This window comes from Salmo salar, chromosome ssa20 (genome assembly GCF_905237065.1).
Source record: "Salmo salar chromosome ssa20, Ssal_v3.1, whole genome shotgun sequence".
In the NCBI taxonomy this organism is placed as follows: domain Eukaryota; kingdom Metazoa; phylum Chordata; class Actinopteri; order Salmoniformes; family Salmonidae; genus Salmo; species Salmo salar.
The window spans coordinates 30,952,686-30,966,615 of NC_059461.1; the positions used below are offsets into that span (position 1 = coordinate 30,952,686).

General features: G+C 43.2%; 1 protein-coding gene across 1 annotated transcript in view; it reads right to left on the reverse strand.

The window, feature by feature from the left end:
• Nucleotides 1-13,930, reverse strand: part of LOC106580420 (single-stranded DNA-binding protein 2) — a 104,880-nt gene that overhangs the window by 3,526 nt on the left and 87,424 nt on the right. Inside the window, exons 6-16 of the mRNA XM_014161461.2 lie at nt 6,469-6,528; nt 6,063-6,126; nt 5,903-5,973; nt 5,606-5,673; nt 3,011-3,059; nt 2,823-2,858; nt 2,610-2,664; nt 1,715-1,785; nt 1,530-1,608; nt 1,350-1,378; nt 1,013-1,111 (exon numbers count right to left, since the gene is read on the reverse strand). Coding sequence (XP_014016936.1) covers nt 1,013-1,111; nt 1,350-1,378; nt 1,530-1,608; nt 1,715-1,785; nt 2,610-2,664; nt 2,823-2,858; nt 3,011-3,059; nt 5,606-5,673; nt 5,903-5,973; nt 6,063-6,126; nt 6,469-6,528 — 681 coding nt within the window. The remainder of the gene's footprint in view (nt 1-1,012; nt 1,112-1,349; nt 1,379-1,529; nt 1,609-1,714; nt 1,786-2,609; nt 2,665-2,822; nt 2,859-3,010; nt 3,060-5,605; nt 5,674-5,902; nt 5,974-6,062; nt 6,127-6,468; nt 6,529-13,930) is intronic.

Genomic DNA, 13,930 nt, shown 5'->3' on the forward strand with positions numbered 1-13,930 from the left:
GTAGTTAAATATGCTCAGCTGAGAGTCAGTGAGAGGGTTGTGCCTGCATGAGTAGTGTGTATGATCTTTTACATATTAGTGTAGGTTAACAGCAAGGATAAACCGATATCACAAGATGCCTTGCTCATATCGATATCAAAGGATAACGATATCATACCGAATGATTGATATTGGTGCCCGCCACCAGTGAGAACAAATAGAGCACACACACACTGAAATGCCCCTACACATACCTGAGGTGGTTGGTATGTATTGGAGAATTTCAGTGTTTAGGCTGTTATTATTATCTATTATCAACACTATACACTAACAATATATCATTAGTAGTGATGGGTTCTGACTGAAAATATGAAATATCCTTATTCATGTCACTGAGGGAGAGAGAGGAATGTAGAACGTTTACATTCTGTCAGAATGTTATTGTTAGACATCGGGGATCCTATGAGGAGGAGTGAAGAGATGAAGTGAGGAAGAACAGATATCACTAAAGTTCTGCCTAGCAATAAAGATGTCATGTTTAGAGGGAAGGAGGATACTTCTTAGGGAGTTTTTCCTAGCCACCGTGCTTCTACACCTGCATTGCTTGCCGTTTGGGGTTTTAGGCTGGGTTTCTGTACAGCACTTTGAGATATCAGCTGATGTAAGAAGGGCTTTATAAATAAATTTGATCACCCAAATTGGGGTCTATATACTTGTGCTAGTGGAAACATGTCTTTGTCCGTTCAGCTGTCCGACCCTTTGGGTGAATAAACTTGGTTGGAGCTTTTATTGTTGTCCGTCAGTTTTTACCCTGTTATTTAGAACCTAACAGTAGGCTTTAGTGAAAGTTGGTAAAAGATTTGAATCTTTAGGCCTACTGCTAGAAAATGTACGAATAGTCCTAATTTAATGTGTCTATGGCACTTTGAATAACCTCACAGTTAATCAGTCAGTTATACTGTACAAAACAGTCTTCTACGTACAGATATTCTACCAATAACATGTGTCAGTGAGGTTGTGGGTATGAACTCACGCTCTCGTTCTGAAAGGGGTTGAGGAAGTTGCCACCCATCTCTCCATCCTCTCTGGGGGTCCCCGGCTGGTTACTCAGACTCAGGTTACCAGGTGAGTTCTAATCAGGACCAACCATAAAACACAGAAATATCATCTATCAAATATCTATACATACCATACTATACTATACAGAGCAGATGAACCATTAACGGTAGTACCAATATTTCAACCACATACAAATACAGGCTAATCACTACAACGTGTTGTGAAACACTTAATTCTGTCTGAGAATTGATTAACAGATATGAGCGACGCTGGTGACTGATGGTTTGGGTTGGGTTGGAGTCTTCTCTTACCTTGGGGAGGCTGTCCATGTCTCCAGACCCTGGGTGTTTGATAGAGAGAAGGTGACATTTTTTTGAAGGACATTACTACTATACAGTCCAGGAAACATACATTTGCTCTTCACAAGACTAGTGCAGTGAGTTAAGAACAAGCTCAAAGCGTACGTGCGTGTGTATGTTTGTAAGTGTTACCTAGCGACCCGTTCATGTGATGTGGCTCCATTCCTGCCATCCCTCCCATTGGACCGTCTGCACCTGGACCCATTGGGAACTGAGGAACAAACATAAGCACACAGTTATACACAGTTCAATACACACACAGAAACATGCATGCATGCCACACACACACACAGATAATAATGAATGAGTTGTCTTACATTTGGTCTGTTTCCACCAGGAGGGACTGTGTTGATCAGGGTGTACATGTTGTCACCAGAGTTAGTTGAGTCTGACAGGAAACAATGGGAAACAGACCCATTGGTGCAATAATAACCGCTCAAAAAACATAAGAACCAATACATACAGTTTACTACACAAACACACATTAGTCAACTTCAGGATAAGTAATCACTAGAAAAGCTACTTTATTGAGGAAAAATGTACTTACTATGACTGTGATATGTGGTTGTCCCACCTTAAGATTAATGCACTAACTTTAAGTAGCTCTGGATAAGAGCATCTGCTAAATGACTCAAATGTAGAAACTTAAACATACTACTGGCCAAATTGGCAACTGACTTCGGGTAAAGCATTACACCATTTTTTTTTTTACATTTTAGTCATTTAGCAGACGCTCTTATCCAGAGCGACTTACAGTAGTGAATGCATACATTTCATTTTTTTTTTTTTATTCCATACTGGTCCCCCGTGGGAATCGAACCCACAACCCTGGCGTTGCAAACACCATGCTCTACCAACTGAGCCACACGGGACCGGGACACCACACCTTAGGCCAGATATAAATAGCTAAATAGTTTCAGACCAAATGGCTTAAGTCCGTTTGTAACATTGTGAATGTATCCCTGTCCTTGTAACCCCACACACACATCCACTGTGCCCCACTCAGGTCTAGGCCTAGGGACGTCAGGTACCATAAGCCTACGCATGGCAAAGATTCAATTACAAGAAGATCCAATGATGCCTTAGGTTAGTAAATATGACTTAGTTCTGTCTAAATCGTAGATATCAACAGGACATCAATTTCGTTCCCCTTACACTGTCCTCCCGGTCAGCAACTCACAAGACTCAAACACCCACACCCACACACACTACCTGCTGGGCTGGGCATTATTGGAGTACCAGGTGGCCCTCCTCCTCCTGGCGGACCCTAAAATGAGAGTTGATAATGGGGAGAAGAATGCCTCTGATACATCAAAGCTACAACACACCAACAATTCAATGCTCTTAATAGCTATAAACACAATACTCCCTATACTGCCCTGTAACTAACAGGCAAATACACACAACCAACTTCTAGTCACATACCACATAACTCCCTGGAGACGCAGAGGAGTATGGGATCTATAGACAGAGAGGAGGTTGGAGGGAGAGAGAGAAGAAAATGTATCTTTATTTAAACCCTCTCTGCGATAAATGTATGACCATTTATTGTAATTGTGGTTTATTTAAGTATCTGTCTTGGTGGTTGTGTTATAGTGTTTTTCTGTACTCACCGAGTTGGCGTTTGGAGGATTTGGCCAAGGTCTACCCGCACCAGGGCCCCTAGAATACACACCCACACACACAAATACTTTCGTTTTTGAACACGTCATAAGCCATGGCAAAAATGTTTAGAATGACAAGAAAATAGCTGTTAAACTGCCACATTTTCTCTCATCCTCATGGCAAAATGTGTAGAATAGCAGGATATCAGCTATAAAACTGCATATTTCTCCCTCCTCCCCATGGCAATATAGTGCCTTCAGAAAGTATTCCCACACTTCGACTTTTTCCACATTTTGTTGAGTTACTGCCTGAATTTAAAATATCTTAAATTGAGATTTTGCATCACTGGCCTACACACAATACCCCATAATGTCAAAGTGGAATTATGTTTTTTGAAAAATGAAAAGCTGAAATGTCTTGAGCCAGTAAGTAGTCAACACCTTTGTTATGGTAAGTCTAAATAAGTTCAGGAGTAAACGTGCTTAACAAGTCACATAATAAGTTGCATGGACCCACTCTGTGTGAAATAATAGTGTTTGACAATTGTTTTAATGACTACCTCAAATCTGTACCCCGCACATACAATTATCTGTAAGGTTCCTCACTCAAGCAGTGAATTTCAAACACAGATTCAACCACAAAGACCAGGGAGGTTTTCCAATGCCTCGCAAAGAAGGGCACCTATTGGTAGATGTGTAAAAAAAAAAGCAGCAGACATTGAATATCCCCTTGAGCATGGTGAAGTTAATAATTACACTTTGGATGGTGTATCAATACACCCAGTCACTACAAAAATACAGTCGTCTTTCCTAACTCAGTTGCCGGAGAGGAAGGAAACTGCTCAGGGATTTCACCATGACGAAATTGGTGACTTTAAAACAGGTAAAGTGTTTAATGGCCGTGATCGGAGAAAACTGAGGGTGAATCAACAACATTATAGTTACTCCACAATACTAACCTAAATGACAGAGTGAAAAGAAGGAAGCCTGTACAGAATACAAATATTCCAAAACATGCATCCTGTTTGCAATAACGCACTAAAGTAAAACTCGCCAGAAAATTGCAGAAGAAATTAGCTTTATGTCCTGAATACAAAGCCTTATGTTTGGGGCAAATCCAACACATCACTGAGTACCATTTCATATTTTCAAACATGGTGGTGGATGCATCATGTTATGGGTATGCTCGTCATCGACTAGGGAGCTTTTCAGGATAAAAATAAATTAAATAGAGCTAAGTACAGGAAAAATCCTAAATGAAAACCTGGTTCAGTCTGCTTTCTAACAGACACTAGGAGGCAAATTAACCTTTCAGCAGGACAATAACCTAAAACACAAGGCCAAATAAAGTGAGTGTACAAAACATTAAGAACTCTTTCCATGACATAGACTGACCAGGTGAATCCAGATGAAAGCTATGATCCCTTATCGATGTCACTTGTTAAATCCACTTTAATCAGTGTAGATGAAGAAACAGGTTAAAGAAGGATTTTTAAGCGTTGAGGCAATTGAGACATGGATTGTGTATGCGTGCCATTCAGAGGGTAAATGGGCAAGACAAAATATTGAAGTGCCTTTGAATGGAAAGGAAAGGGAAAGGGGGATACGTAGTCAATTGTACAACTGAATGCATTCAACTGAAATGTGTCTTCCGCATTTAACCCAACACCTCTGAATGGGGTATGGTAAAAAGTGCCAGGCGCACCGATTTGTGTCAAGAACTGTAACACTGCTGGGTTTTTCACGCTCAACAGTTTCCTGTGTATCAATAATGGTCCACCACCCAAAGGACATTCAGTCAACTTGACTCAACTGTGGGAAGCATTGGAGTGATCATGGGCTCAACATGGACTCAATAGTAGAAAGGTGTTCTTAATGTTTTGTACTCTCAATGTATACATGAGTTGCTTACCAAAATGACATTGAATGTTCATGAGTGGCCTAGTTACAGTTTCAACTTAAATCTGCTTGAATAGCTAAGGCAAGACTTGAAAATGGCTGTGTAGCAATGATCAACAACCAACTTGACAGAGCTTGAAGAATTTTAAAATAATAATTTTAAAATATTGTACAATCCAGGTGTGCAAAGCTCTTAGAGACTTACCCAGAAAGACTCACAGCTGTAATCGCTGCCAAAGGTGATTCTAACATGAATTGACTCAGGGGTGTAAATACTTAGGTAAATTAGATATTTCTGTATTTCATTTTCAATACATTTGCAAACATTTCTAAAAACATGTTTTCACTTTGTCATTATGGGGTATTGTGTATAGATGGGTTGAGATATATTTTGAATTCGGGCTGTAACAACAAAATGTGGAATAAGTCAAGGGGTATGAACACTTTCCAAAGGCACTGTATGTGTAGTATTGCAGGAACATTTTCTCTCAGCCTCATGGAAGAAGGTGTTGAATAGCATGAGATTAGCTATAATACTTGCAAAACTGCGGTATGCCACTGCTATGTGTGTGTGTGTGTGTGTCTGCACGTGCGTGCGTGCACGTGTGTGTTTATGTTTGAAGTGTGTGTATGTATTGTATGTTTGTACTGTATTTGAACCCAGGTCTGGTGCATGCGTGTGTGTGTTGATGACAGAGTGCTCACATGTTCATGCCAGGCATCCCAGGGCCAACCAGTGCATTGAGAGGTGGTCTCATCCCTCCACCGTAGTTCTGGAAGAGAGAATCCCAAGGCCAAATGTCAAATTACCGTAATGTAATGTACACATACATCAAACAGGTTTCCACAGGTGGTATATCATAGTATACTACCACACATGTACATACTGTATATAAACACATATATACAAATATATTCACCCACCTACAAACAAACTCAAATGTGACAGAAGGAGTTTAAAGTTATGCATACTGTACCTGGAGATTTCATTCAATCACATACCTGTGGCCCAAGAGAGACCATCCCTCTGGGGGGAGTCATTCGCTGCATGGGCCCCCCCATATTTGGATGCCCTGAAAGAATAGAGAGCCATCAGCCTTCAGCCTGTGTGTGTGTGTGTGTGTGTGTGTAAGAGTCTGTGGTGTGTATGTGTGAGACCCACCTTGTTGTCTCGTGGGGTCCATTCCGCTGGGTAGCATAGGCTGGTTACCAGGGACCCCCATTGCCTGTGCCAAAATTATCATCATCATCATGATCATCACAGAATATCACACATCATCACTAACATATACTAAATATGAGGAGCTATACACACAATCATTCCAAAACACAGTCAAAGAGGGTAAGAAAAGACAAGATAATGTGGTCAAGTAAGGTATAAAGAAAAACACCCTCTTTGACTGTAAGACAAGACAACATAATGTGGTCAAGTAAGGTATAAAGAGAAGCAGATATAAGTGAAATAAAAAGGACAGGTCAGGATATAAAGAAGTCTTATAGACAGACGTACAATGGAACATTAGAATACATTTCCTATTGCAACCTGAGGAGGGCATCAGTGATCTTACCTGATTGGGTATTCTGAGAGGAGGTCTGGGCCCACCAGGGTAACGAGGCGACATGAACGACTGTGAAGGTACACACACACACACACACACACACACACACACACACACACACACACACACACACACAGAAGGAGAGAGTTGGGATAGAGGAAGGTAGAGTTAGGGAGAGAGATAGACTGTTGGAAAAATATAAAGTATATGATGATGAATACTAGCGATGTTAGTATGACAGTCAGTCATCATGACCAGGCACCTGCACAGATAGCACCCTAGGCGTGCTGGAGCACCTGTCCTTTTGCCCGTCTATGAAAAAAGTGCCCTTTTGTACGGATTACTTTTTATTTTTAGTCTCTTTCTCTATTGTAACTTTAGATGTAACAACTTGCCCATCAAACTAGAACATTTCTCATAATGTTGTAATGAATCTTTAAAAAAGACCCTCCTCCGCCCGATCTGCCCCCGCAAGTGCAGCGGTGCCCATATGCTGCTGCGCTCATCCTGCATGCACAAGCTACCTACTGGCGGTTACTTTGGAGTTGCTAGCATGTGTTGTTTCACAGTCAGGGAAGAGGACATCTGCAGTTTGACTGTTTGTCAGCAGCAGAACAAATTCAAATCAGGTAAACACTAGTTAGCTTGTTTTAACAGATTAGCCTTGCTAACTAGCTGATTCATAACCTACAACCTCGATGATCAGCTGATATAGCCCACCCCAGTAGTGCTTCTAGCAAAGACAGGCAACTTTTAACTAACTCCCTTTCATCTCTGTCCAAAGCTCTGTGCACGGCCCTGGTCACTTCCACAACTTCCATGACTAACTACATGTATATGTTTCAAACTATCAGTGTGTTTCCTGTAGGACTAAAATGTGTGAACTGTGTGTGAAATATAATTTTGCTATTGTGTGTGTCTGCTATCCAATGTCCACACCACACACAATAAACAGTCGCATAAATCTTGGGTTCAATTCAAACTAACCCAAATCCAGCCAATGATGTGAGCTACAGGGAGCAGTACCATAACACACCTCTAGGGAGCAGTACCATAACAGAGCCCTAGGGAGCAGTACCATAACACACCCCTAGAGACCAGTACCATAACACACCTCTAGAGAGCAGTACCATAACACACCTCTAGAGAGCAGTACCATAACACACCTCTAGAGAGCAGTACCATAACACACCTCTAGGGAGCAGTACCATAACAGAGCCCTAGGGAGCAGTACCATAACACACCCCTAGAGACCAGTACCATAACACACCTCTAGAGAGCAGTACCATAACACACCTCTAGGGAGCAGTACCATAACACACCTCTAGGGAGCAGTACCATAACACACCTCTAGGGAGCAGTACCATAACACACCTCTAGAGAGCAGTACCATAACACACCTCTAGAGAGCAGTACCATAAAACACCTCTAGAGAGCAGTACCATAACACACCTCTAGAGAGCAGTACCATAGCACACCTCTAGGGAGCAGTACCATAACACACCTCTAGGGAGCAGTACCATAACACACCTCTAGAGAGCAGTACCATAACACACCTCTAGAGAGCAGTACCATAACACACCTCTAGAGAGCAGTACCATAACACACCTCTAGGGAGCAGTACCATAACACACCTCTAGAGAGCAGTACCATAACACACCTCTAGGGAGCAGTACTATAACACACCTCTAGAGAGCAGTACCATAACACACCTCTAGGGAGCAGTACCATAACACACCTCTAGGGAGCAGTACCATAACACACCTCTAGAGAGCAGTACCATAACACACCTCTAGGGAGCATTACCATAACACACCTCTAGAGAGCAGTACCATAACACACCTCTAGAGAGCAGTACCATAACACACCTCTAGGGAGCATTACCATAACACACCTCTAGGGAGCATTACCATAACACACCTCTAGAGAGCAGTACCATAACACACCCCTAGAGAGCAGTACCATAACACACCTCTAGAGAGCAGTACCATAAAACACCTCTAGAGAGCAGTACCATAACACACCTCTAGAGAGCAGTACCATAACACACCTCTAGAGAGCAGTACCATAACACACCTCTAGAGAGCAGTACCATAACACACCTCTAGAGAGCAGTACCATAACACACCTCTAGGGAGCATTACCATAACACACCCCTAGGGAGCAGTACCATAACAGAGCCCTAGGGAGCAGTACCATAACACACCTCTAGAGAGCAGTACCATAACACACCTCTAGAGAGCAGTACCATAACACACCTCTAGAGAGCAGTACCATAACACACCTCTAGAGAGCAGTACCATAACACACCTCTAGAGAGCAGTACCATAACACACCTCTAGGGAGCAGTACCATAACACACCTCTAGAGAGCAGTACCATAACACACCTCTAGGGAGCAGTACCATAACACACCTCTAGAGAGCAGTACCATAACACACCTCTAGAGAGCAGTACCATAACACACCCCTAGAGAGCAGTACCATAACACACCTCTAGAGAGCAGTACCATAACACACCTCTAGAGAGCAGTACCATAACACACCTCTAGAGAGCAGTACCATAACACACCTCTAGGGAGCAGTACCATAACACACCTCTAGAGAGCAGTACCATAACACACCTCTAGAGAGCAGTACCATAAAACACCGCTAGAGAGCAGTACCATAACACACCTCTAGAGAGTAATGTTGGACAATCTATTAGTTGACATCTAGCTCCTCTGCCACATGCTTTCCTCTCCGTTTGGATCCAAGTGAAATTGTCATTTGACTAAGTTTGGATCCAAATGAAATGGTCATTGACTAAGTTTGGATCCAAATGAAATGGTCATTGACTAAGTTTGGATCCAAATGAAATGGTCATTGACTAAGTTTGGATCCAAATAAAATGGTCATTGACTAAGTTTGGATCCAAATGAAATGGTCATTGACTAAGTTTGGATCCAAATGAAATGGTCATTGACTAAGTTTGGATCCAAATGAAATGGTCATTGACTAAGTTTGGATCCAAATGAAATGATCATTGACTAATTACAATACAGAGATGATCATGCACTATTATGCTTCAAAAGCAAATGGTCTCATGTTTAACACTTTTATTTCAGCCCTTAAAAATATAAAATGACCTCGACACTTGCGTGTCATCAGAGCACAAACAAATATACACAAATAAGATAGCGAACTTCCTTGGCTGCTATGATAGCCAGTTAAAAGAGCCTTTGGGTTTGTGGAGTGGCAGGCAAGTGGCAGTGAGTGTGGTGGTGTGTACAACTGCGTGAATCTTGCTAGGACAGAGGAGAGACCAGCTCTCAGACTCTAAAGGAAGAGGTTGTTGCCCTCATCCGGAGATGCACGCCATCCCTATGGTAGTGCCCAGGGACACAGTGCTTAATGGCAGAGTGGCAGATTGTGGGCATGAGCCTATAAGCAAGAAATGCAAACACCAGCTGGTTGACAGAGCATCGGGCCATCTCTATGCGCTTGTTGATGTCCTCCTCCCATTGGAACATCCAACTCCTCCGCTGACCAATGTCAGAGTAGACCACTGTTGACCCAGAGAACATTCAGGTGACTACCTCCAAATCCGCTCGCATCTGACGCACCAGGGCTGTCACCTTTGTGTGTCCCAAGTCATTTCCACCGAGGTGGATGACTATGATGTCAGGGGGAGCAGCAGCACCTCTGCTGGTGCAGAACATGGAGCAGTATGCCCCGCTTCATTCCTCGCTCTCCGAGCCACCTAATCAATTGAAAGGTTGTGATGTTTTCCAACCGCCCTGGCACGTTTACATTTACGTCATTTAGCAGACGCTCTTATCCAGAGCGACTTACAAATTGGTGCATTCACCTTATGATATTCAGTGGAACAACCACTTTACAATAGTACATCTATATCTTTTTGGGGGGGGGAGGGTTAGAAGGATTACTTAATCCTATCCCAGGTATTCCTTAAAGAGGTGGGGTTTCAGGTGTCTCCGGAAGGTGGTGACTGACTCAGCTGTCCTGGCGTCGTGAGGGAGCTTGTTCCACCATTGGGGTGCCAGAGCAGCGAACAGTTTTGACTGGGCTGAGCGGGAACTGTGCTTCCGCAGAGGTAGGGAGGCGAGCAGGCCAGAGGTGGATGAACGCAGTGCCCTTCTTTGGGTGTAGGGACTGATCAGAGCCTGAAGGTACGGAGGTGCCGTTCCCCTCACAGCTCCGTAGGCAAGCACCATGGTCTTGTAGCAGATGCGAGTTTCAACTGGAAGCCAGTGGAGTGTGCGGAGGAGCGGGGAGACGTGCAAGAACTTGGGAAGGTTGAAAACCAGACGGGCTGCGGCGTTCTGGATGAGTTGTAGGGGTTTAATGGCACAGGCAGGGAGCCCCGCCAACAGCGAGTTGCAGTAATCCAGACGGGATTGGCACGCTTCTCAAACCAGTGGATTCACGAATGCCCAACAAGCCACAGTCTTCATGCCGACATCCATGTTGATGAATCAGTAAATGCCTGGAAGCCCAGGAAAAAAGGGTGCGAAATGTAGTAGTAGTATAGACGTGGAATGAATAGTACTGCATTCTAATTGAAAATTATCATAAGCAGATTCCTTTCTTGCTCCCGTTTCAAGGACAAGAAACAATTTTCTGTATGTTTCTCATTTTTCTAGACAACATTCCTATTGAAGCACCAAGTCCAATCTGTTCTACCTGTTGTATTTCTATGAGCATCAACGTAAGGCGTTATCTCTACTCTGAGGATCTCCTGTCAGACTTTCACTCTCTCCCTTTTTATCTCTGTGATAGGCTAATTTACTTTTAATGCTGTGTTATGTTGTACTATAATTTAGTAAAATCACCTTCCGGTGTAAAAACCCTGGAAATTAGAAAGACAAAACTGTTTTAAGTGAGAAGTATTGGCATTGGTCTGAGCACCACAATGCCTACTTCATGTTCTCCAGCACACAGCTACTATAGTAGCTATGTTGGTCTGTCTATTGTACTTCAAACAAGGTGTATGCAGGTTTCTTAGGATTGTGACGACACACACACACACACACAAACAAACACACACACACGATAAGACACGAGCTCTACACACACGTACACATGGATTTTGTATTGTAGATATGTGGTAGTAGAGTAGTGGCCCAGGGGAACACAATGTGTTGTGAAAAGTGTTGTGAAATTGAATCTCATGTATTATTTTAAATTGTATATAACTGCCTTAATGTTACTGGGCCCCAGGCAGCAGCTAATGGGGATCCTTAATCAATAAAAATCCTTAATAAATACAAACCTTCTCAAACAATGTAATTCATACTCTTAGATAAGGTTCTCCCACAATTTTTTAATTTTTTATTTCACCTTTATTTAACCAGGTGTAAACCAGAACAAGTTCTCATTTACAAGTGTGACCTGGCCAAGATAAAGTAAAGCAGTTCGACACATACAACAACACAGAGTTACACATGGAATAAACAAACATACAGTCATTAATACAGTAGAAAAAGTCTATATACAGTGTGTGCAAATGCGGTAAGAGAAGGGAGGTAAGGCAATAAAAAGGCCATGGTGTCAAAGTAATTACAATATAGCAATTCAACACTGGAGTGATAGATGTGCAGAAGATGAATGTGCAAGTAGAGATACTGGGGTTCAAAGGAGCAAAATAAAAGAAAAAATACAGTATGGGGATGAGGTAGTTGGATGTGCTATTTACAGATGGGCTATGTACAGGTGCAGTGATCTGTGAGCTGCTCTGACAGCTGGTGCTTAAAGTTAGTGAGGGAGATATGAGTCTCTGCCTTCAGTGATTTTTGCAATTCGTTCCAGTCATTGGCAGCGGAGAACAGGAAGGAAAGGCGACCAAAGGAGGAATTGGCTTTGGGGGTGACCAGTGAAATATACCTGCTGGAGCGCGTGCTACGGGTGGGTGCTGCTATGGTGACCAGTGCGCTTAGATAAGGCGGGGCTTTACCTATCAAAGACTTATAGATGACCTGGAGCCAGTGTGTTTGGCGACGAGTATGAAGCGAGGGCCAGCCAACGAGAGCGTACAGGTCACAGTGGTGGGTAGTATATGGGGCTTTGGTGACAAAACGGATGGCACTGTGATAGACTGCATCCAATTTGTTGAGTAGACTGTTGGAGGCTATTTTGTAAATTACATCGCCGAAGTCGAGGATCGGTAGGATAGTCAGTTTTACGAGGGTATGTTTGGCAGCATGAGTGAAGGATGCTTTGTTGTGAAATAGGAAGCCGATTCTAGATTTAATTTTGGATTGGAGATGCTTAATGTGAGTCTGGAAGGAGAGTTTACAGTCTAACCAGACACCTAGGTATTTGTAGTTGTCCACATATTCTAAGTCAGAACCGTCCAGGTGGACAGGTGTGGGCAGCGATCGGTTGAAGAGCATGCATTTCGTTTTACTTGCATTTAAGAGCAGTTGGAGGCCACGGAAGGAGAGTTGTATGGCATTGAAGCTTGTCTGGAGGTTAGTTAACACAGTGTCTAAAGAAAGGCCAGAAGAATACAGAATGGTGACGTCTGCGCAGAGGTGGATCAGAGAATCACCAGCAGCAAGAGCGACATCACTGATGTATACAGAGAAAAGAGTCGGCTCGAGAATTGAACCCTGTGGCACCCCCATAGAGACTGCCAGAGGTCCGGACAACAGGCCCTCCAATTTGACACACTGAACTCTATCAGAAAAGTAGTTGGTGAACCAAGCGAGGCAGTCATTTGAGAAACCAAGGCTGTTGAGTCTGCCGATAAGAATTTGGTGATTGACAGAGTCGAAAGCCTTGGCCATGTCGATGAATATGACTGCACAGTATTGTCTCTTATCGATGGCGGTTATGATATTGTTTAGGACCTTGAGTGTGGCTGAGGTGCACCCATGACCAGCTTGGAAACCAGATTGCATAGCGGAGAAGGTGCGGTGGGATTCTAAATGGTCGGTAATCTGTTTGTTAACTTGGCTTTCAAAGACCTTAGAAAGGCAGGGTAGGATAGATATAGGTCTGTAGCAGTTTGGGTCTAGATTGTCTCCCCATTTGAAGAGGGGGATGACCGTGGCAGCTTTCCAATCTTTGGGAATCTCAGACTATACGAAAGAGAGGTTGAACAGGCTAGTAATAGGGGTTGCAACAATTTCGGCAGATCATTTTAGAAAGATAGGGTCCAGATTGTCTAGCCCGGCTGATTTGTAGGGGTCCAGATTTTGCAGCCCTTTCAGAACATCAGCTATCTGGATTTGGGTGAAAGAGAAATGGGGAGGCTTGGGCGAGTTGCTGTGGGAGGTGCGGGGCTGTTGACCGGGGTAGGGGTAACCAGGTGGAAAGCATGGCCAGCCGTAGAAAAATGCTTTTGAAATTCTCAATTATCGTGGATTTATCGGTGGTGACAGTCTTTCCTAGCCTCAGTGCAGTGGGCAGCTCGGAGGAAGTGCTCTTATTCTCCATGGACTTTACAGTGTCCCAAAACTTTTTTGA